Genomic DNA, 25,528 nt, shown 5'->3' on the forward strand with positions numbered 1-25,528 from the left:
AGTGGTGGCATTTAGACAATTAAAATACTTCAAGTGCTTGTCTTTCGCTCAACGTCACATTTTGTTTATTTATGTGCATTGATTTGCCTGGTAGCTTATAAATTTTCGCTGGCCGAACAATGAGCAGTCGTTGCTGTAGCTGTTGTTGTTGTTGTTGTTGTTGCTGTTGCTGTTATGCGGCCAGTTCGCTGCCTAAGTCTTTCGTTTGTGTTTGCATTGCTTTATTTGCGAATCGCCTGCACAGAATCGCACTCGCAATTCGCAGTTCGATTTCGCATACGCCTGAGCTATTTTTAGCGCCCAACCACTTACACAATTCGTTTACATATTAAATACGAACAGCAACAACAGCAACAACAACAACTGCAAATCAATGAACGTCAATTGTTTATTCAACTCAATCAAAATTCCTAGGAAAAATTCCAAAGTTGTATCATTTACAAAGCAGCTCCAAGCACTTGGGCTCGATCATTCAATAAATTGGCACTGTCAGCCACTTCGCATCGACCCTTCCATCCAGCCTCGTATTAGTCAACCCCCAGTCCCCCGTTCCCTGCCCCGCCCACCTCGCCTCCATCGACAATAAATGACAACATTTGAGACTTAACTGGCTGTCAAATGCACTTGCAGTATAATTTTTCAATTAGCAAATGATAAATCAAACTAACACCAAGTCCAGCCGCAGCCCAGTCAACCTCTGTGTCAACTTTCAATTTTCAAATTCAATTTCCAGTCTTTGGTTTAATTAATTGCAGCATTGTGAGACTCAGGGGTAGCCAACGCTCTTGGCTACTGCTAACCAAGTGACATTCATAATTAGAATATTAGAATTAGAATACCCTGGAAAATAATTGGTAATTAAATTTATTTCAGAGATAATATTGATTAATCTAATTATTAATTTCCTAATATGTCATATAATATGTCGGTTATATTATATATTATATTTATTTTCTAAATATTATAAAATACCCCTTCTAATCACTTAAGATCCTCTAATCATTTAATTCAACAAAGCAAAAGTTTGTTGAACATGAATTTCTCCAAACGAACCTTTAGATATTCCAAATATTTGTAATCTTATTGTATTGATATCTCTGCGAATCCCTGCATCAATAGTGTTTTGCACTCTTAGCTACAGCTATATGTTATATAATAAACTAGATCAATAAACCAATATAAGTTCTATTTATTCTGTTACAAAGAAATATTTAAATATTTATCGTATCTATAAATATTCATGGGAGCTCTAATCAGGTTGTACTTTATCTTTAAGCTATTGCGATTAACCGCGACAAATTCAGCGACCCCATTTGCAGGAAATGAGAGACAAAACCCCCCAGGAGAGCCCTTCAATCAGCATTAAATGCGATTATCAATTTATCGACAAATAGACAAATCTCAATTGCAAACGATCTGAATCGACTTTAGTTTCGCTGCAAATGCTGATTAATTGCTTTGTTTGTGTTTTTGTTTTCATTTGAATTTTGATTTGAATTCTGATTTTGATTTTATTAAAAGAATTTGCATTGAGTGCAGCTTGCTTCCGTTTCGTGTTCGAGAAAGACTTAGGCAGCGAACGGGCTGCAGCATCAGCTGCTTCATTAGGTGGCGCAGCTTATATGCTAATACCCTGGCCGGATCCTGTGGGGTCCAGCTGGTTAGCCAAGCACCCAGCTAGCTGCGCCGCCCAGCTGTCAGGCTACCTGTTTAAGTGGCATTTGCACAGCACCTGTTGGGGCAGCCACGCTCCGCCTGTTAGACACTAATCCGAGGCATTTAGTTACGCTTTAATAAGATTTACTTTTTTATAGATCTTTTTCCAGCAGCCACTGCAACAGCAGCGCCTGCTGAGAGTCAGTCTCTGGCGAAAGCAAAGCTCGCAAGTCTCGCAGCTGCAGACAAGGCGACGCGACTTTTGCTTTGCTTCATGCCACAATCTGGCGGCAGCATCACTCATTCGCATCTAACTGAATGTGCGTGCTGTTAATAAAAATTCCATATCTAATGGATACTCTAACTCGGAGTCCAATTGTCATTGTCATTGTCATGGTCATGGTCATTGTCATTGTCATTGTCATTGCTTCTTCACTTAGATCCAAACATAATCGAAAAGCTTTTCACACATATTTTCCATGCAAATCTTTTCGCTTTTACAATCTTCTTTCACTTTGATCATACGATATAAACTAATATATTGATGCATTATAGTAGAGTGTGCAGTTAAGTCAACAACTTTCTCATTTCTCACTGGAATTTCAAGAATTCAGTGAAAGAGAGTTGTGGGTATTAAGTTCTGTCGAGCGTGGGTCGTCGTTAGATTGGCAAATACCAATGAAATGCCTGTGGCTAGCTGGCAGAATGCGTCTAACGATGAGTGCTGAACTAATTAATGCGCAGCTCGAGGCATGCCTAGGGCTTCCACATACCACTTACCACTTACCACATGTCCCATGCTCCATGCCCCATGTCCCATTGAGGAGCAGCAAATTACACGAATTGCTTTTCGTAAAACAGTTGTTGAAACGAGACAAAGGCCAAAAAGCTGCAGCTGTGCGAGGGGGCAGAGTCAGAAGAGGCGAAGCGCCTGCACTCAAGCTGTGCTCCACTCCAACAATGATTCGCCAAGATCCAGATCTTCACATTCATATCCACATCTATCCGCAGTCAGATGCGCAGCAATTCATTCATATTTGTATTTACTTAACCTGCCGATGATGATGATGTTGCCTGGAGATGCCTTGATGACTTGCAACTCGCGCAGCACAGCAAGAGTATTTTTTTTTCATATATTATTATTATTATTATTCCCTTTTTCTTCTGCTTTTTGTGTATGTGTGTGTGTATGAGTATGAAAGGCCAAGTCTCATATTTTATGGGACGCCCGTTGCAGTGTAAATGGAGTTTCGACAGCCTAATTGGAGATCAACGCAGTATAATTGTGTGGCGGCCAGGTTTGCGGCTTCATTTTCAGCCGCTGCCCGAGAACAGGTGAATGAATTTGTGACAGCAGCACAAAGGCAAATGATGTATTGATAGCATCTGTTTGGGAGCACAAGCAGAAGCAGAAGCTGCAGCAGAAGCAGAAGCAGCCACCAGTCAGCAAAAACATCAGCCGAAACAGCGGCAGGACGTCTGCAACAACTTTTGACAGACATTTTCTGGTTGGCTTTGTTGCACGTCTGCCGGTTGCCCCTTGGGGAGACGATGAGTCCCAGCGACGAAGCGGCACTGCGTCTGGCCATGCAAATTGGGCTGCATACAATTGTTGCCTTTCTCTGGGTAGCCCATATAAAATAAATTCAACTTTAAAGCGATCAATGTTAAATGCGAATAAATTAATCAGAAACGAATTCACTTGTGCAAGCTCAATTATTATTAAATAATGCTATATCAGAGATCTGTATATATATATATATATATATATATATGTACATATATTTCAGTCTCGAGCAAACTAGAATTTCAATTAATGCACTACTCATTTAATGCACTAAAAATATATAGAAAAAGAAAAATAATAAACCTAATTTCTTATGTAAATACGCATAAAATATATTTTTTCCTATATTTATATTACTCATTTTATTAATTACAATTTTTAAAAATAAATAAAAGAAAAAAATTTTACAAGATCCTTCGAGCCGGATTTGAACCAGCGACCTATGGATGTCTACACTTTCAGTATTTTCACTCTACAGTCCACCGCTCTACCAACTGAGCTATCGAAGGTCGATGAGCAACGTGCGCCAAAACGCATAAATGAGCAAACGACGCGAATGGTGTTTATCAGCGAGCGAGCGAGTGAGCAAGCGAGCGAACGTTGAATAAATCAAAACGTTTGCCAGTCAGTGTATGCTTGTATGTGTGCGTGCGCTCTTGAGCGAAAGCTGTGCCAAGCGTGTGAGTGTGCGAGCGAGAGATAAGAGCTTTGCTGCGCAAGCAATGAACGTAGCGATGTTATTGTTGTTGCTGCTGCTGCTGCTGCTGCTGTTGTTGTTTTCGAATTGGATTTTCGTCTGTTATTTCGGTGGATCAAACAACGGCGCTTAGACGTGTAAACAAAGAGGGGCGCTGCATTGCTATCACGGCAACAATTAACGGGGCCACCTAGAAAAACGCTGTCCATGACTCATCCGCCTCTGCGGCAGGCTGAGCCCGGGACTTCGCCTGTGGCCAAGCCAAAAAGTGAATCATGCAGCAAACACGCGCCCAAAGCAACAAGAAACTAAATCTTTAGAGCTGTGCCTTATCAGCAAGCAAGAGGCAGGTGGGCACGCACTTGGCTTCTTGGCCTGGCCTAGAACAAACTACCGCAGCGACAGCGGCAACAGCGGCAACGGCAACAGCAACGGCAGCGGCGGCGCCTCGCAAAGTGTTTGCTGATAAGCGAGACGGCTCACACACGAGGCCCAGGCCCAGCAGAGGATAGCAGAACGGAGCGGGATACTTAACAAACCAATTAGGATGCCAAAAACACAAAAAGAGAAGGCAGCAAGTCATAAAACAAAGAACAAGTAGGCGTGAGCTGTGTGTGAATGTGACTGACCGCCAGATACCCTGTATGAGAGTGCACAAAGACAGGGAACTACAATATGAATATATGTTTTTGGTCAATATAGCTATCATACTCTATATAACGTTACTAAGTGGAGTAAACTTTTATATTATTATGTATAATATATCTATATTAATACATACTGTTGGTCTATAATATTCGTCAGATTAATGGTAATTGAAAATCACTTAATATATTGATATTTGATAGAGACCAGAATATACCCTCTATATAGATGTTAATATTTATTTTGTAGCTCGAGATAAAGACACCCTGTATATGAGTGACTACACTCGGATATATAATTTACAGCAAATCGGATCTTCCTACCATAAGTAAATACAGGGTATCAAGTAACTAAGCATGCATTTGTGGAAATATCAGTTAATCTATATATGTATACAATATATATTGTATATAGAAGTATGGCTAGCAGAGCGAAAAAACTGACAGCTTACGGTTAATTACTGACAAAAACACGCACACACACACACACACATAAATATATAAGGAAGAGGTACAGCTAAGCGCCTTGCGGCAATTTGTGTGATCCATTGAGCAAGGTATGAGAGCTAAAAATGAAGGAAATTCTATATACATATGTATGTATATATGTACGTATATACATACATATACATATATGTATATATATATATATATACAACATATTGGATCGATTGCCCAAACTGTCTTGTTAGATAAGAAAATGATTGGCCCTTTCAGGCCGAGGGCGAGCGTGCCCGGCGGGGGGCGCGTCCAGCGCATCGCCGGAGGAGAGCATAATTTCGGTCAGGTAACTAGTTATGTTCATAATTTTTTTAAGAATGACTCAAATAGTTTTGCCCTCGGCTTATCACGATGGAACGATCTAAAGAGTTTCTCTAGTTTTCCTTTCGGTTTAGCTCTCTTGATGTTGGTATCAATTTCCTGCGATGATTGAATGAATCTTTAGTTTTTCTTCTTCGTCGTTTTTGGTATGTGGGCGTCTTATCGCTTGGTCAAAATCTACAAAGAAAAAATTGCCAAGTTCCGGGAAATTTTCAAACACCTTTTCCTTCTGCTCTCTCAATTTTTGACAACATTTTGTACTTAGTTTTATTTTATTTAGCAACTAATCTGAAATTCCGACTGCTGCGCCCCTTGCTCTGTTTGCAGCATCTTTTTAGCCGCTCGGATGAGTCATTTAATTGAGCCGAAAATTGACTTTGTAGTGCACTACGGAACCGGGATAAATTAATTTACCGAACCTTGATAAAAACGAAGAAGCAGCAGAAGAAGAAGAAGAAGAGCAGACGCAGTAAATAAATAAAATCCAATCATGACTCACACGGATTCGAAACTTGTCTTGGCTCGTCTCTAGTCAGAATCTTGATGCTCGTTTATAAAAAGAGAAAAGTATATTAGCTTCGTGCGTGGTTCATCTTGATACATGTCTATATGTCCGTCTGTCCGTCCTTCCGACTATCCAACCCTTCAGCTGTACCTTCGTCCGACTGGCAAGTTAAGTAGAGATGAGTAAATACCCCTAAAGGGCGTGGTTTTAGAGGTAGAACAGAATAATTATAACTTTACTTTATATTGGTATTCTACTGGGTCGTAGGAAATCGAGACTGACTTAAAATCGTTAAATTGCTGGAGGAATTCGTCTAGCCCCTACTTTCCACAGCAAGACCAATGAGCTATACATATCCTTGAGGTATATCGAAACGGGAATGCACTTACAATAGCTTCATTGATACCGTGAACAAGTAATATACAGCTGTTAACACCCGACATAGACATTTGTACTTGTTGTTCTGAGATATTCTATAAATAGCCTCAAGTCGTTTTCCTTTCTATACATACATATATGTGACAAAAACCTCAATTTACTTGTCTGGCACAATCCTCCTTATCAGCTTGCCATATATGTCTGTGCATATAAATAATCGAGTACAAACATATAATAATAATCGCGTTCTTCTCTATAACAAATGTTGCATCATATTTAGATCGCCAGCTGATTGATTCGCGCCATTTGCCTTGATGCCTCTTTGTGTATTGGTGACTGCGTTTGTATTGGTGCGTTTTTCAATTGAGAGCTTTCATTGTTTACGAGGCGAGCTTTGAGCTTAACCAACTGCACTTTGCATGTGAACCATGCGTGTGATCTATAATTAGCTTATGGATACTAAATATAGAATTCCAAGTTCAGAAATTGAAAATGAGAAAGTAAACATGTAAATTTAATATATAATAATATTTAATATTATTTAAAAACAATTTTATTTATGTTGTTATTATTTGTTTTTATATATCAAAAATAATTAAATTGTAATTAATATACTAATATACATTTAATATTAAACGGAATGTATTAAAGAAAAAAGGAAAAATTAATTTTTGTTACAAAATTTAGTTTGGTCCAAAATATTACTTTATGATATATATTAAAACTATATTAAATGAAAAACTATTTAAATGAACTTCAAACATTTATTGTATCCTGGATACTTTCCTTTTTTCCTATATACAAATATTTCTAGAAATTTTGTGTTATTTAATTTTTTAACAAATTAGAAAACTTTTCAAATATTGTATTAAGAAAATCAAAATAAATATATATATATATATACATATATATAATACTTAAACAAATATTTATGTTATCAAATAAATATATTACTAATATTTATTCTTGATTGTACCATACTAAAATAGACATTAGTAAATTGCTATCTATTATGCTCGACTCTTTAGTTTTCCGCAGGGAAGCGAACATGCTTCTTGGCAACTGTTCGCGATTAAGCGCCACGCGTTGCGTTTTTCATCCGAATCCGAATATCAGTGCGAACATTGGGTGATTTTTGTACATTCACAATAGTTTGTTTTTATTGCGTTTATCTGGAATGCCTGCGAGCACTTAAGTTCGCGTGCACTCGCTATCATCTTATCGACAGCACACGTAATGCCCGCTGCTCCGTTAAGCGGATAAGCGGGCAGCGGGCAGCGGGCAGCGCTTAGCTTTTATGCTGCGATAAGCATTTGCATTCACTTTTGTTTAATGTGATCGAAATTGTTGTTGTCTTGCTCTGATTCGTCTTCAAAATTGTCTTCGAAAGCTATTTTTAAACCGAATTGGGGCGGCACCATATATAGACCTTCGATAGCTCAGTTGGTAGAGCGGTGGACTGTAGACAGTGAAACACAAGTGTTGTGTAGATATCCATAGGTCGCTGGTTCAAATCCGGCTCGAAGGATCATGGTAATATTTTTTTTTTAATAAAAAGAGAAAATGGAATTAAAGTATGATAAGATTATAATTAATTAAATTGTAGATTAATGAGAAAAACAGATGTAACTAAATACACATAGCTAACAGATATATAGAATTATTACAGGTGATTTTGAAATCATTTTTTTACAGCTTACCTTAAGATATATAAATATATATTCTATTTTCTATTCATGTTTAATATAAATAATTTAATTATATGTGTATTCAAATTTTACTATTAAATTTAATTGAAAAAGTAAAGTAATATTTATAAATCATTTTCAAGTTTTCTGTGGATATATACGAAATTTTCGAAATACGCAACCAAATTTAAGATAAAATAGAATAAATAAAAATTTAAAAATAAAAAAATAAAAAAATTGAAATCCTTCGAGCCGGATTTGAACCAGCGACCTATGGATATCTACTCGTATTTGACCGTCTACAGTCCACCGCTCTACCAACTGAGCTATCGAAGGTACATAGCGAGGGGGGATTTTCGGCTATTGTTAAGCTACTCACCTCGACGCGCTACGAAAATTTTTCGACAACGCTGAACAGCAATTCGAAAAAAATCTATTTATAGTAAATAAAAAGGCAGAGCGTTTAAATTGTTTTTATATGTTTTTTTAATACGATTTTTTCATTTATATTTTTTCAACTTTCTTCATCATGATCACCATCTTCATCATCATCATCAGCATTGTTTTTAAATAAATAAAATAATAAAAATTTATAAGAAAATTACAAAATAAAATGGCGCGCTCCTCTATGCCAGGCGCAGTTACGTTTCGACATTTGCTTTTCGAGTACTTTCTTTTCTTCTGTTTTTGTTTCTTTTTTTTTTTTTTTTTACTTTTTACTAATTTTTTCCAACATGCTGCTTAAATGTAATAAATTAAATGCTAGATTAATTTATGTATATTTAACATACGATTATTATATTCGAGTTTAGCTTAAAACGCATAACAATAAACGATAGTTTTGTTGTTGTTTTTTTTTCTTCTTTCAATTTTTGTTTTTGTTTATATTTAATTTAGTTTTTAGTTGTAGTTTAACTTTAGTTTTAACCTTTCATTTAGTTAATAAGTTTTAGCTTTGATTTATGATACATTTTACTCTTAGTTTTGGGGAACGAACTTGAATACCTCTGCAAGGTAAATCTATATAACTATATATATAAATATATATATATATTTATAATAATTTCAAGTTTTCTACTCTTTGCAGGACATTCTCGTTAGCCTGATTCGATTTTTACATAGCTTAGCATTAGCTTTTCTATACAATTTGTTCAATTCAGCGAGATACAAAAGTATCTCAGAGTGCGGTCTATGGCATTTTGTTTGTTGACTGCTGGGGGGTTGGGGCGTGATGGCGTGGGGCGTGGGGGCGTGGGGGCATGGTGGGGGCGGCTATTTACAGTTGCTGCTTGCGTCTCGGCGTTTGGCTCTGTGCAACATTTCCAAAGCCTGGCTGTGGAAAGTGACAGAGACGGCGGCGGCGGACCCTTGAGAGCCTGGAGTCCTGGTAGGCCAGGAGGCTGGGGCTGGTCGGTCGCTTGTGGTGGCTGCATTTCGCTCTACATACAATTAAAGTCTACGATTTACACTTAAAATTCAAATATTCAGTCCATTTTGTTTGCGTTGTGTTTAAAGCATTGACGGCTTGGAACCAAACAGCATTTGATGCTCTCTCTCTCTCTCTCACTTGCTCACTCACTTTCTCTCTCTCTCTCTCTCTCTCTCACTCGCTGCTTCTGCTTTCAGTTTGTGCTGCTCTGCGGCTTATCGACAGCCACAGCCCACAACTGTCATATCCTGATAGTTCTTGAGCACAACTGTCCTTTGGTCATTGAGATAGAGCATCGAGATGCCCTCCAGCTGCGTGGGCACGCAGCACGCCTTTGGTACCTTCCCTGGATTGATATTATTGACTAAGGTCTGGACGACCGCGTGGTTTGTGGAGTTCAGGTGGTCGGCCAGCGGAAACGGACACTTGCCATGGCAGTAGTACGCATCGTAGCCGGGCGGCGCGACTATCCAGTCGCTCCAGCCCACGTCCTGGAAGTCCACGTAGAGCGAATGCCGTCTGCAGGTCTCCTCGTGGTTCTTGCGGCGCGAGCGCCGCTGGTGGCGCCGGTTGCGGCCGCCGCCGTTGCCGCCGCCGCCCTCCCGCGCGCCCACGTCCCGGATCGAGCGCGACTTGTGCCGCCCGTCGTCCGTGTAGGTGAAGAGCAGCGGCTGCTTGTGCTGCCACTCCTCGTGCGCCTCGTCCGCACTGCGGCGTAGGCGCACGTGGTGGTGCGGCGCCGGCTTCAGGGAGCGCATCGTGCGCACCTCCACCAGCAGCCCGAAGTTCTTCTGAGGTGTTGCCAGCCACCGATCAACGGCCGGTTGGACATCGAGACTCACCGTCTCTGTGCTGTTCAGGCGCACGGTCTTCGTGTCCAACAGCAAGTAGCTCGGCTCCCGGTGGCCCCGCACGCCCACCCGCGTTATGTCGTAGACGAGCACCTGGTAGCGCGTCCGGTTCACCGCCTGGCTAACGCTCAGCGCTGATCGCTGCAGCTGCAGCTCGGCGGCCTTCAGCTTCTCCTCGGCGGGAATGCTCTTCACATCGAAGTGCAGCCGAAACCGATGATGATGTGGAAATCTATCGTCGATTTTACTATCTGCAAATAGGGAAGAACGAGATGATGGAACATTAGCAAATTGCAGTTAATAGATATAGGTATAAATTAAGACATATAAATAATATAATATACAAGATAAAATGTCATGAAAATTTATTAGAATTGAAGTAAGAATAGAATGGAAGTTCGATATAGTAAAGAAAAGAACAGAAAAAGCTAGAAGAGCTTAGAAACTCAATTTTAAAGAAGAAAAGGGTAGATCTACATTTCATAGAACACTATGTAAGATAACAAATCACTTGGAAATATTTGGAATAGAATATTATTATATATATAGTATTATAATATATTTGCATATATCTAATACAGGAATTATTTATGTAGCTAAGAGGAAGAGTTTTAGAAAAGTACGTGAAGCATACTTCAGTAATAAATCAGAAAAATCTTTAGATATATAGAAAAGTACAAGAATGAAACGAAAATCGAAAAGAAGGAATAAAACAAGATATGAAAACAAATTAAATTGGAATATATGAAAAGTATTTTTGTTTAGAAGAAAGAAGAAGAGGAACTATTAAAAATTGAGAGATATATGAATATATTATGACGATATTTATACTTGATAGATATGCGATACATATATGAAAATATGTGTGATGTATATGATAATATAATCTGAGTTTAGAATTTGCCCTACTCAGAGAAATCATAAAAACCAGTTTTAGAAACAGGAAAATATTTCTATATGTCTTTAATCTTGTATTGCGGAATAAGTATAACAGAAAGCAGTTGAAAGAAGCTCTTGATGAATATATGAATATTATAAAAATAAAAGTATATTAAATATGCAGTTATAAATATAAATACACCAAAAGTATATACCATATATACTGCAATAAATACTAAGCAAATGTGGGCTACAAAAAATGGCACATTCCCATGGCACGGCAGGGCGATTTAGCTTAGGATCTGCTCTCCCTCCCTCTCGGGCTCACACTCTCTGTCGATCTCTCCCTCTCTCGCTCCCTCCCGTGCGCGTTGGCTCGTCGTCTGTCGCCTACCTTTGTCGCAGCCGACTTTTACGACTGGCGCCTGCTGCAAAAGACCTGACCCACCCACCGAGTGCGCGCCGCAGCGGCTCTTGCGCACCGCCAAGGTGCAAGGTGCAAGGTGCAAGGCGCAAATCTTAATTTGAATCGTGATGCGACGTAGGTGGAAGAAGCCGGGGAACAAAACTATCTCAAGTACCACGAAACAAAAGGAGGCGAACGAAAAGGAGTCGTAAACGCTGTGAGCCGCAGGACGAGCGACGAGCGGCGAGCGGCGAGCGTTGAGCAAGGACCAAAACTCGAGACTCGAGCACGGCTTAGACACTTGGCTTTAAACACTTGGCAGTGCTACCTGATCTATTATATATATATAGATGTGTGTGTGTGTGTGCCTCTCTTACACACACACACACACTCTCTCTCTCTCTCTCCCTCTCTGTGCTATCTGGCCTAACTGCTTTATTGTTCATCCCCTCTAATCCTGTGGAAAATAATGCGAAATACGCTTTAATAATAATTGTTATTTTTACAAACACAATATAAAAGCCATTTGGCGCATGCGCTAAACGTTCCGGGTGTAATTCTCTAGAAAAATTTCAAGGTCACATTTGGGTTAAGAGTTTGCGGCCAACAGCGCAGGTAATCCAGGACACTGCGCGTGCGAAAGGGAGGGTGCGAGAGCGAGAGCGAGAGAGATAGAGAGCGCGCTAGCGTTACCTGTGCGCCGTTCTGTTGTCCTTTCATTTGAAGCTGCGGAATTTCCGCGTGATTTCTCAACGCTTGCGTGAATGATGAAACGTATGCGCAGATACCTGTAAAGGTGGCTCTGTCGGCTCGGGGCAGGTATGCAAATCGCTTAGATGAACTACAATTTCGAGGGAAAATCCTGGCCGTCGCTTCATTCGCGTTTCACTAGCGGAAAGTACGCGTTGCTCAAATTCAGATTTTAACTGCGGCCGCCAGTGCGAGCCAACTGCCACTGCCACACGGCGGGCAGGTGCAAATAGGTGGCACTAGGGCCATAGTGCACGCAATATCCTAATTATATTTAGCTGCAGAACTTTTTACTTTCTTTACAATATTGAAAAGATACGTATGCTAATGTCTAGGTCATAAGAAGTTCTTTGGGATTTATCCTATACTATATAATATATAATTCTTACGGAAATATATAATTCATACGGAAATCTTGAATTCTTACTACAAGTTAGACTTTTAAGTTACTCTATTTGTCTATATATATTATAATCAAGTTTTAAGAAAGTTTTACTTCTAGAAACATAAAGTTTGTAGTTCATCCTCCTCTTCCACCTCCTGAGTAATTTTTCACTACCCAAATATCTGTTAAGACTAGAAGACTTTAATTTAGTCTGTTATCAGTTCTCAAAATAGCATAAATAAATTTATTTTACATTTCATAATTTTAAAAAGATTTCATCTTCAAGTTTTGATAAAATTTAATAATTAATAAACCTAGCATTTAATGTTGCTGGAAAACATAAGCTATCTCAATATTTGTTATATAGACTTTATATTTTATTTATATTGTTTTCAGAAAAATATATATAAATTAAGAAAGTATTAACATTATTTTCAAAATAATATTGAATATTAATAAATTTTATTTATTTTATATATATATAAAAAAAAACAATAAATAATATTTGTTATAATCAATTAATATTGTTTAATAAACATTTAAATAAAATTAAATGTTATTCAAACATAAATTTATAGTAAAAAATATTAATTGATTAATTGAATATTTAAAAATATTCCATTAGAAATCGTTTAATGAAATAAAATAAAAGGAATTTAATTTATTTACTAATTCATATACTTTTTATATTCTACTGTATATATTTATTATTAATGTTTTATCCAGAATTTTGCATCTTAAGGAATCTTTATTTTTTAGATTTTTTTTTTTTAATCCAATGAAAGTTTGTTTAATGTATAATATAATATAATATAATATATTTTGTTAAAAGGTATTTAGGCAAAAAGTTAAAAAATTCGAGTTTAAAATTCATACTATTCCATCAAAATGGTTTATGCGGGAACATTACGATGAAACTGGAAATTAACTAACATTTTTGTGAATATATCAAATACGAGATGCCTCAACTAGCTCTAGATGCAGTTCTAACTATCAGGTGAACTATTGCATATAGAATATGCAGATTAGCTAAGCCTAGCCAAAGCTCTTTCTACACTGCCTCTCTCTCTCTCTCTCCCACTCAAGTTATATATGGTAATTGGTGTATATATTATATAGAGCATTCATATGGATAATCTATAGCTGAATCAAGTTTCATGCACTCACCTTTATGTGTAAAACTTCGGACAGTGTTCGCTGATTTGGTCAGGAGTCCCGGCTTGGGTATATTCACGGAATCGATTTCGTGTCCCATGATCTGGGCGTAGAGATTCTTCATGGCCTCCGGTATGATGATTTTGGATCTGTCGATCTTCGGCGGCCGCTTCATGTTGAACAGCGAGAGCAGGCTGTTCTCGATTTCGACTAGAGTGGATGGATCCGGCTTCACCTTGTCCTTGATGATCTCCTTGCTGCTGTAGGTGGCTGGCTCGTCCTCGGCGATGATTGCGTCCGCGATGCCCGGCACTTCGAACTCCCCCAGTACGCTGTCCGTGCTCTCGAATGGGGCGGCGTCAACTGATGCGGGGGCGGGGCCAAACACTTGTATGTGCGGCGCTGCTGTTGTTGTTGTTGTAGTAGTTGTTGTTGTTGTTTTTGTGTGTGTTTGTTGTTGTTTTGGCTGGTTTTTGGCCATTTTGTTAGTTGATTTAGTATGCTTATGCTGTTTATGCTTATTTTTGGAATTTTTGGAATATTCTAATTGGTCTGTTCTTGATTTATGCACTTCGTTATATTGTTTTAATGCAACGGCACTTGTTTGCTGTTGCTGTTTCATATTTATATCACTATCACTCTTGTTGTTGTTGTTGTTATTATTGAGTAGCAACTCATTGAATGGATTAAATGCTTTAGCTAATGCTGTTGTTGTTGTTGCTGTTGCTGCTGTTGCTGTTTTAGTATTAATTATGGCCTTAGTCGTCGTTGTTGTTGTTGTGGGCGCTATCGCTGCGATAAATCTGGTCGATATATCCTCGGTGCTAGCAACTTGAACGATCGTTTGAAAAGTCGCCAGCACTGCGAGGAGTAGAAGCCATGCGCGCATGGTCGCTTGCAACTCTGAAACGATACAAAAACATAGGAAATTTCGTTTAGCATTTGTCGATAGGGTTAAAAACGACGCCGGCAGCGCAGCCGGCAGCGCCAGCCACTCGAACTCAACTCACTCAACTTGTGTAGCGCGTGCGCCCTGCGCCAGAGCGAGATGACTATACCATGCGCACCGCACACACACACACACTCGCATAATGCGTTTGCGGCTGCGCGCTCTGAGCGCAGCGTGGCGCCGCTTTGAGTGTGAGAGCGGGCATTGAGTGACTTTCGTTGTTGTTGCTGCTTGATGTATGTGTGTGAGTGTGTGTGCGTGATGGTCAGGTAGCAGCTTCCTTAAGCGCACTTTTATGACCAGCGAAAGGTGCGTGCATGCGTCCTGCCGGCAACAATGCGAACAAAGTGAGCTGTGGCTCATTGGCTGACGCACACACACACACACAGAGCGAGAGTGTGAGTAAATGAGAAAGAGAGCGAACCACTCAGTTTTGAGTGTTTTCTGTGTGGTGTTGCAATCGCGGCGGACATTGCACCTTTTCGGGCTGACACACGATCTCAGCTATGCAGCAGCGATTTGTGTCTACGCTTAGAAATTCAATACAAATCAAACATACATACACATACACGCACACACACACACACCTGTTCGAGAGTGGGGTGTTTGGCGTAGAAATTAGAGAAGCCAACGGGGCCGTCATAATTTTTCGTCATTTTTCAATATTTCATGTAAGACGAACTTATCGGCCCTTTTTTGATTTATACACAGGGCGGCATTTCAATCGAGTTCAATCGGATAATTTCCAACATTGTCACTATCTGAGTTCTTGGGGAAAATTTATGAAAATTATTTATTAAAAGTATTTTCTATATAGATTTCTAGTTTCTTCTTATGGGCTATAAATTTGTTCAGATTTCTATCTCAAAGATGAGTCCCGTAGCCTGCCTAGGCGCACCTTAAGCAGGTCTACGTGCCCCTCACACAGACACACTCACACACACACATATATGCGCACACGAACAACAAATTACATGTTGTTTTTCACATAAAGATTAAAATCTTATCTAAAACGAGGCGGCAAAGGAATTTTCAAAAAACAAAAAATATATATGTATATATCGTAGAAGAAGAAGAAGAACATTTCGATTCGAATTAGTTGGCACACGCTGGGGGGTGTCTTTTATTTTGTACCTCGTCGAAGATCTTCGATAAGAGAGAAAAGGGCGCCCGGGGCTGAATGAAAATTTTCATAATTATGCATTAGACGTTTGACTTATCGAAATGCATTATGAAATTTTCATAATTTGTTTTCTCTAGTCTCTCAGTTTTTAATATCTTCCCAGAACAACTGAGAAAAGGAGTGAGATGAGCTGGGCGAGAGGAGGAAGGGAGATGGAGGAGTCGGAGCAGCAGTCGCATACCTGCTGGCATTTCCGGGGGTTTTCCGCTATTGAGCGCAATGCTGGGCTGGGCTTTTCCCAGCTGTCATTCAAGAGCGCAAAAAGCGAAAATGAAATAACTCGGCTAAGCATTCGACTCAAATTTCATCAAGTTTATATAATTTTTTACCACTTTTTTTTTTAGTTTTCAATCATTTTTGCCAACTGACAAATTTTGTTTAATGTTTTCCGGTTGGGCAATAGATGATATGGTAGACCACATATAGTAGACCATAACTGTGTCACACTCACACACACTCAGCGAGTCAGCACAATATGCACTCAAAGATACAAAGATACAAAGATACATAGATACAAACAGAAACAGTTACAATGAGGCCAGAGCCAAATACAATTCATATTATGTCTTTGGGCCGATAATTTATGTGCCAAAGGACATTCGACGTGTCCTTTGTGGGCATTTGCCGACACGCACTCGGGACACTACGGCACTTTGTTGTCGGCCAATTTCCCAGAATCCCGTTTGGGCGTCTATTACGATTATGATATATTATGAGAGTCGCCAGCGTGAAAATATTTTGATCGAGCTGGCGATATGCCGAGGGAATTCCACTAAGTTGTAAAATTATTTGATATGAAAGGATGTTTGGAATCATAAAATATATGGGAATTCGTGTGGAAGCTGAGACATAGAATTCAGATATAGCTTTAAACACTTCTACATAAAAAGGAAATATACATATTTAAAAATATTTATAAACCTTCATGTGTCATGTTTGACTTTATATTACTTATATCAATTACATACAACTAAAAAAAAAAAAACTAGAATAAAAACACAAACGTTTTTGATAGTTGTCAATTTTTTTTTTTTTTTTTTTTTTTTTTTTGATAATTGCATTTACTTAGTAGAATGAGTTTAAAAAACTTTAGAGAACGTGCTTAATTGCGATAGCTTTTTCTAGCGCATATACATATCGTATGTATATGTATGTATGTATATGCACATATGAACTCTCTATAGTATCAGACTTGCAGCAGCGGTAAAACAAAGAAAATAGAAGTATTTATACGAATATATTTCTAAATATATAATTAATGTACCAGAACAAAATTTAATAAAAAACTATAATATACATATATATATATTGAAAAATTATTTTAGTTATTTATGAAAATAAGCAGCTAAATATTTTCTGTTTATCAATTAAAAATATTTTATGTAATAGTACTTTTGATAAATCTAGTCACTAGTTAATTTAATTATGAAGAATTAAGCTAAAAAAAATCAAAGAAGCAATCGGAATATCATAAAGTATTTATTATACTAACCAACTAACGAAATTGATTATAATGCTAGCTTAATAATTGTCCAGAACAGTTAGATACTGATCAATAGTATATATTTAAATCGTATATATCATCTTTATATGGTATGTGAACGGTATATATATTTGTAAAGCCTAATGAAGAAATTAAAGCTTAGAAATATAGACTTCGCTTTGTGATACAATGCATTCAATTAAAATATAATTAATAGTAAGAGTATCCCTGCTATATAGATATATATTTAATAGCATAAGTTTAAATATTGGTACATATATTGAGAGAGATTTATGGGTAAAATTCGAATTTGAATTTCTCATAAGAATCTCAAAAGAGCTAAATTTGATCTACTCTTGATAGACTCTACTAGTCAAAAACAAGCTATACATCAATCAATTCTATATATGCAATTTACTTGGTATTTTATTAATACTAACTCTTTCGTATGCCTGAGTGTAATGCCCTCAATAATCGAATACCTGTAAGAGTTATGTAAAACATTTGCCCTAACCAAAGTCAAATTCTTTTTCTTTGCTTTTTTTTTCTTATTTTCCAATATCAAATGCAGCTCGAACCGAATATTTTGGTATCATATGAAATTGTAGCACAACGATTGTGCATATTGGCACAGGGGATCAATGTGAGAGAGAGAGGGTATATACATGTGTGTGTGTGAGTGTGTGTGCAGTTCTCACAGTTAGCAAAGTTAAGTGAAGTTTGACCTAAGCTTAACGGCAAATAGCGTCGGGGCAGACACAGAGCGAGGGCGTGTGTGCGAGTGAGATGGAGAGATGGCGAGAGGGAGTGAGAGCGCGCACTAGCTGCACTGAGCTGCGTGTGTGAACCAAATGTCAAACTCACCTCAGTCTTATAAAGTTTCCTATGTTTTCGGATAAGTCGAAATCTAGCTTGAAGTGTGTTTCCCTTTCTCGATAGTTAATCGATGTGCATTCATATAAACATATATATATATATGGTGTTATATATGTTTATTTATTTAGTTTTTCTTTGATTTCTTGAGCTCTGCATTAATTTAAGTAAGCCGCGTATTTTGATGGATTGCCTCGGCACTCAATCCCCCTGCGAGTCAGTTCCGCTTTTGACACTTGATAGATTTATGAGAACGCGTCTTATCGCAGCTGCAATTGTTGCTGTTGCTGTTGCTGTTGTTGTAGTTGCTTTGGTTTCTCTCTTTTATGGATATTTGCACAATTTACAGCTGTTTTATTTGCTGCTTCTTCCACTTTGGCTACCGTTGCAGCAGTCGAAGGTAATCAACACAATTTTTATGTATAAATCACGCTTGCGTCAATATTTGATAGATCTTTGATAAATATACATGTGTGATACATATAGGTATGTATGTATGTGTGTATGTATGTTTGTTTGTCTCTTTGAAAATCTCAGTCTGTGCTGTCTGCTTTTCGCTTGCGATAATTGTAGATGAAATAGATGAAATTCTTGTTGAAAATTTTATTGCCGCATTCGAGGCGCAGGCGCAGCCGCTGTATCCACTGATTGTGTGTGTTTATTGTTGTTGTTGTTGTTGTCGTTGTCGTTGTTGTTGCCAGAGCACATGACACTGCAGCTAAGTATCTATAAGATACTTTAAGCATTGGCACTTTCTTGTTGTTGTGTTTGCTTTTGTAATTGTTTCAAACTTTTTTACATTCAATTTGCGCGTTGGCTTTACAGCGCATTGCTGTTGTTGTTGTTGTTGTTGCAGTTTCTGCTGACGGCACAGTTAAGCACATATTTCAAAAATAGTATAATACAAAATTATAACAAACAAACAATTACGCAAAGTGAGAAACGAAAACTTTGCTGTGGCACTTCACATTTGAGATACTTTAGCTTTATCTTTATATATAGCTATATCTTTATCTGCAGCTGTATCTTTTGTTTTGATGCTTTGGACATTCCGACACACACACAAACACACACTCTGGCACACACACCCACTCGCACACACGCACGGCAAATTGTAATTTTCTTTTGTTTGATCAAATTTTTACGCCAATTTCTTGTTCACAGTTTTTTTGCTGCTTCATTTTCTTCGGCTTTTGGCGTCGGGACCAAAGTATCAATATTGTTTTCGACTCGATCAGCGCTGTGGAACGACTAACGCCTCACTGTCTGGCTCTACCTGATTCGAGTTACAGGTAAGACGCGCACACGAGCGCCGAGCCGAATGCATTCTTCGGCTCTCAGTCGACTCGCTTCGCTTCGCCTCGTCTCGTCGCGCTGAGTGAAAACGAGCGCGCCGCGCGCTCACTCATGCTCTCACTCATGCTCACACTCACAAACACGGTCGCACGCGCAGCAGTTCGCTCGCTCTCTGTGCTACTCTCTTTCGGCTGTGCGCTTTTTGGCTCTCTGCAAGTTTTACTGTTGCTGTTGCCAATGATCATTATTTGATCGCGCATCCATCTCGCCTGAAGTTCCCTTTGCCACTGGCAGCCAGCGCGTCGTCAGTTTTTGCTTTCGTGCGCCGAACGAGTTCTTTTCTTTTCATTCTTTTTTTTTTTTTTTGTCAATTGAGTTGAAAACTAAGCAGAGAGCTTCTCACTCACACTCACGTTCACACTCTCACGCACTCGCATTCGCGCACTCTCACAATAATTGAGTCAATTGCGGGCTCAGCTCTTTGAGCTTGAGTCTGAGCTTTTTTCGAAGGGTGACTTATAAGAAAATGGACACCTCAAGAATTTCTGCGATGTTTTGAGAAACTTAAGCTAAGGATTTCAACTATGCGGAAACAGAATAAAATAAATATTTACCTAAAAGCTTGTATTGAAGATAATAAAATATATATAAAGTTTAAATTTAAATAAAATATTCTTCTTTAGTTGAGTGCGTTTAAAATGAATTCTGTTTATAGCTTAAACCATAAATAATTCATTAAAACTATTTAGCTATATAAACAATAAGAGCAATAAAGTTTTTTTTTAATGCTTCACAGCTTGATATAAATTTAATTAAATATTTAATGATTATATAATATTCCAAATTACTGCGAAATATTTAGTATATATTATATAATATAGTTATTTAGTATGTATTTATTTTTATATTATTTCTCATAATTTAGTTGGTTTATCTTTGTATATTTATAGTTTCTTTTTATTTATTTATTTTTTATTTATAATTGTATTATGTTTAAAAAAAAAATTGAAATATTTATTTTATATATTTCCAAAATGTGGCAAAAAATCGACAAAGCATAAAATTGTTTATATATTTATATTTATTTATTTTATTTTTTCGAAATCTTTTTATTATTATTCTAAAATTTAAAAATAAGTTTTTTTTTTTTACTTTACATTTCAGAAAAATTTATTAAAAATATTTTTTAGTGCAATAAAGGAATAAAAATTACGAAAATATTTTAGATTCGATTTTCATTTATTTATTTTTTTTATATTATTATATTATTTATTTATTATTTTCTATTTGAATCTGAATTTTGCTTTTTTTATTTATTTATTTTTTTAATTTTTTATTTGAATTATTGAAGTTTATATTTATTTTATGATTTATTTCTATTTTACTTTGAAGCGTTTGTTTTATTTTCTACTTACTTTGCCGGTCAATTTGAAGCTTTAACAATAAACAAAGCGTATCGCAAGCCAATGCCGTGTTGCACAGGTGAACATCGAACAAGGTAATAAGCGAAAGAACAAAAAAATTAATCGAAATGAAATGAAATTGGAAATACTCTTCGCTCGGGGAGTTGCACGCGCGCAATGAGCCGAGTATAAAACCAAACTGTCTCGCAATGCGAGGCGCACAGAATTCCTGGGGCCAGGGCCAGCCAGGGAGGGCCCATGCCAGATCGTGATCGTTGCCGATACGACACGGCACCAGGTGCGAGCGAGAGGCCATGAACACTTTTTAGTGCACACACACACACACATGCAGAGAGAGACACTTGAGTGTGTGTGCGTGTGTGTGTGCTTAGGTAACGAAATCCTTAACAACAAACACAAAATGAAATCAAAAAGTCAAGAATTAGTATAATTTTATTGGTTGGCAAGAGGTAAAAGCAGCAGGGCCGAAATGGAATGACACTGGCCATCTCGCTCCCACTCACACAGCTGAATGGAACTAGCTACCAATACAAATGCAAACAGTTAAATGCATTTCAACTGCCTTTTGCCCTTCCCTTCTGCCTCTGCCTCCGCCTCTGCCTCCGGCTTTGGCTTTGCCTTTCGCCCGCTGTTTGTGGAGATGACTTGACACACCCGCGACTCGAGGCAGCCAAAGTGACTGCCACAAAAGGTTGCAGCAGACCTCGTTTGCCATCGTCGTCGTTGTTGTTGTTGTTATTGTTGTTGTTGTTGGCCAGCAGGTGCTGCAAGCCAGCCAAAACGACGCTGGCCAACTTGGCCCTGGGTAGGTGGAGCCGCCTCTGCCTGTGCCTCTGCCTGTGCCTGTGCCTTTGCCTTTGCCTTGAACTGAGCGGTCGACTACTTTTTGTCTTGGCTGCTTTTTCTCTCTTTTGGCCACAGCAAATGCGGTTTCTTAATGGATTTCAGAGTTGGAAAACGGACAACTAATAAATATTTACTATTTGCTGTGCATGTAATCCTACAAGCTCTTCATGTATTTATGTTGCTTTTTGTATCCCATTATCTTTGACGTATCTAAATTGTTGTTGTTGAGTAATGAAGTCAAGGAGGGGACTGAGTGGTTGATTAGCAATGATAATTGAACATAATTGATATTGTCATTATTATTATCATTATCACAATCATAGATATTGCCATTGTCATTGGCATTGGCATTGTCATTGTCATTGTCATTGTCATTGTCATTGTCATTGTCATTGTCATTGTCATTGTCATTGTCATTGTCATTGTCATTGTCATTGTCATTGTCATTGTCATTGTCATTGTCATTGTCATTGTCATTGTCATTGTCATTGTCATTGTCATTGTCATTGTCATTGTCATTGTCATTGTCATTGTCATTGTCATTGTCATTGTCATTGTCATTGTCATTGGCATTGGCATTGTCATTGTCATTGTCATTGTCATTGTCATTGTCATTGTCATTGTCATTGTCATTGTCATTGTCATTGTCATTGGCATTGGCATTGTCATTGTCATTGTCATTGTCATTGTCATTGTCATTGTCGTTGTCATTGTCATTGTCATTGTCATTGTCATTGTCATTGTCATTGTCATTGTCATTGTCGTTGTCATTGTCATTGTCATTGTCATTGTCATTGTCATTGTCATTGTCATTGTCATTGTCATTGTCATTGTCATTGTCATTGTCATTGTCATTGTCATTGTCATTGTCATTGTCATTGTCATTGTCATTGTCATTGTCATTGTCATTGTCATTATCATTGTCATTGTCATTGTCATTGTCATTATCATTGTCATTGTCATTGTCATTGTCATTATCATTGTCATTGTCATTATCATTGTCATTGTCATTGTCATTGTCATTATCATTGTCATTGTCATTGTCATTGTCATTGTCATTATCATTGTCATTGGCATTGGCAACTAGGTTCATGCAATCCTAGGAGCGTTATCTATTTAGAATTTATGAAGCTAGCCTCCCTAAATTGTAGCTATATCTAGCGCAGTAACATTGATCAGCTTAAGTGCATTACTTACACACACAGGCAGTTTTTTCTCTGTGTGTGTGAGGCACTCGCATTGTGTCTTGTAAATCTTTTTCAGCCTCGTGTCTTGTTTTATATCTTTTGTTGCATCTTTTTCCTGTACATATGCTGCAACTGCAAAGCTGACTACGTGTCCAGGGTCCAGTGTCCAGTGTCCAGTGTCCATTGGCGTCGCTAATGATCGCGACGTCTGGCAACTTAAGCGTTGCCAGACATTCTGGCTTTGCTGCTGCTGCTGCTGGTGTTGCTTCGAGGCTCTCTCGGGGCGACTGGCGCCAAAGGCTGCTTAAGTAGCTGCTGGGCATTGTTCGCGCTATTGTCCTGGCTGCACTTGACGTTGTCTGTGGTCAGCCGGGCGAGCATCAAATTTCCGCAGACAGATCTATGACCAAGCCGGAAGAGATGACAATGCAGCTCTCACAAATCGAGACGAAAGGCAAAGGCAAGAAAAATAACGAGAGAAAGACAACAAAAAAGAAAAAAGCCGACGCTGGCTGTGTTGAAATGTCGACGCGTTGGCTGCAGCGCGTTGGCTGAGTGGTGCCAGTGGTGCTGGTGGTGTTGGTGGTGCTGATGGTGCCGGCAGCGCTGCCGGTGCTGGTGTGATTCATGCCGATTGGCGGATGAGCCAGCAAGTAGAAGCACGCGCAGAAGGCGGCTCCAAAAACACGCGAGATCCTTTTGTATGTTAATCGCAGCCAACACGTAGACGCCCTTGCCACAGCTGCGTGAGTGTGTGTGTGCGTCTGTGTGTGTGTGAGAGTGAGTGTGTGTGCGTTTCGCTGCTCCTCCTCGTTTTTTGTGTTGCTGCTTCGTTTCAACTTGTTATGCCTCTCTCTGTGCCAGTCCACTCTCACTGCATTCGACAGATAAACAGATACTTTGCCTGTCGATCTTCCTTCTGCTGACTTCGTTCTTCTGTCTCGCATTGTCGGCGCTCAACTTTTAATGGCATTTAATTACCTTTTGCCTGGTGTATGTTCTTTGATACCCTGTAAACGTTTCTAAAGAGCGGGCTTGATTTACAGGTCGTGAATCGATTTTAATCAACTTCCAAATGTTTTTTGCTTTCACATATTTCCTAAACTAAATTAATTTGTATTTCAGTTGATCGATATATCGGTATTGTTTCATTTAATTTGTAGCATATCATATCCATATCATATATATCCATATCCATACCATTTTCTTTAAATTATCGATTTATTTCAGCTACTCATGTAAATCGATATTACATTAACTTCCATAGATATCTAGTTTTTGCTATCAACTTTAGTAAGCATAAGTTATCGATAGCGCAGACCTCTAACGCACATCAACTTGAGCAATAATCGATAGCTATCGATATTTAGCAGTTACTTTTATGTGATATAGCTGTCTGATCAAGTCTTAACAGGGTATCTTTCGCTACATCAGTCTCTTCCGCTGCACACTTAACTCGCTTTATTTTTTGCCTATCTCACGCCCTTACGTGGTATTGGACCACCTGAAACTGAGGTCCAGTCACAACAGCGCGGCCCGTACCAAAAAATTCTCATTAAACATTTCGTACCCTCGGCCTATCTGCAGTTACCATCGGAAATTCGCTGCAGCCCGGCTCTTGGCCCACACGGATCGAAGCGCCGGCGCTACTTTCACTCCCAAAAAACCGACAACTGTTGCAGTTAGAGCAACAACTGTTGCAACAACAGCGGCAACTAAAGGGATTCATTATCAGGCTGCAGGACGAAGGCTGAAGGATTCGGCTTTGGCTTCACAGTCGCAGCTTCATTTATCAAGTGCCGACCCGGACGCGTGTGTCATTTATAAAGTATCCTTGGCAGGCCAAGCAGAGGCCTAGGCAAATGGAAAATGGAAAACGGAAAATTAGGAAAAGGACTTGACACAGTTTGGCTTGGCTTGGCGCACAGCAGGACTTTCAGACAGTTTCTGATCCTTTTTATTTTTTGCCAACGCAACGGGGGCGTGCGATAATTGCTCTCAGACCAGAACACAGAGAGAATGCAAGAGAAAGAGAGATAGAGAGAGAAAGAGAGAGAGAGTGAGCGAGAGACAACAGTTTGGATTGGAGACAACCAACAATAGGATTAGTCTAAAGTTGACTAAGTGAAGAAAGAAAGAGACAGAAAGTAAGAGAGAGAGGTAGGCTGAGCACTCACTTATAGGAAGAACGAAAATTTGTCATATGGGATTATTATTTCAGTTCCAAGTTCTAATAACTTAGATATGATATAACTGTATCAAGGTTTCAATAAATTTTTATTATTCATTATTATGAGTTTCACATCGCGGTCTGTTCAAGTGCACAACTTAATACCTTTGTTTCTCTATAAAATATTGAATTAAGTGCGATATAGTATAGCCAATAAAACTATTGAGAATCAACGTCTGCAGCTGTACAGCTGTAGAAGTTTCCAGAATTATATTTTTGTGCACCTGTTAAAACTATTTATACCG

At 38.5% G+C, this 25,528-nt stretch overlaps 1 protein-coding gene and 3 non-coding genes across 5 annotated transcripts in view; 1 reads left to right on the forward strand and 3 right to left on the reverse strand.

Annotated features, from left to right (window-relative positions):
• Nucleotides 1-3,635: 3,635 nt before the first annotated feature.
• On the reverse strand, nt 3,636-3,732 carry Trnay-gua. Its single transcript has 2 exons — nt 3,696-3,732; nt 3,636-3,671 (listed from the first exon to the last, which is right to left on the reverse strand). It is a non-coding gene; the product is annotated as a tRNA-Tyr (tRNA).
• Nucleotides 3,733-7,697: 3,965 nt separating this feature from the next.
• Trnay-gua lies at nt 7,698-7,797 on the forward strand. Its single transcript has 2 exons — nt 7,698-7,734; nt 7,762-7,797. It is a non-coding gene; the product is annotated as a tRNA-Tyr (tRNA).
• Nucleotides 7,798-8,200: 403 nt separating this feature from the next.
• On the reverse strand, nt 8,201-8,293 carry Trnay-gua. The gene is made up of 2 exons: nt 8,257-8,293; nt 8,201-8,236 (listed from the first exon to the last, which is right to left on the reverse strand). It is a non-coding gene; the product is annotated as a tRNA-Tyr (tRNA).
• Nucleotides 8,294-8,497: 204 nt separating this feature from the next.
• Nucleotides 8,498-25,528, reverse strand: part of LOC6575696 (protein decapentaplegic) — a 47,981-nt gene continuing 30,950 nt past the window's right edge. The window contains exons 1-3 of one of the 2 annotated variants that reach the window (XM_002001666.4): nt 18,292-19,581; nt 13,825-14,715; nt 8,498-10,488 (exon numbers count right to left, since the gene is read on the reverse strand). In XM_002001666.4, coding sequence (XP_002001702.2) covers nt 9,602-10,488; nt 13,825-14,701 — 1,764 coding nt within the window. In that variant the 5' untranslated portion in view covers nt 14,702-14,715; nt 18,292-19,581 and the 3' untranslated portion in view covers nt 8,498-9,601. Of the gene's footprint in view, nt 10,489-13,824; nt 14,716-18,291; nt 19,582-25,528 lie in introns of those variants that run through there. The other variant, XM_015164762.3, reaches the window with a different exon arrangement.

The sequence above is a fragment of the Drosophila mojavensis genome, unplaced genomic scaffold (assembly GCF_018153725.1).
Source record: "Drosophila mojavensis isolate 15081-1352.22 unplaced genomic scaffold, ASM1815372v1 contig_36, whole genome shotgun sequence".
NCBI classification, from domain to species: Eukaryota; Metazoa; Arthropoda; class Insecta; order Diptera; family Drosophilidae; genus Drosophila; species Drosophila mojavensis.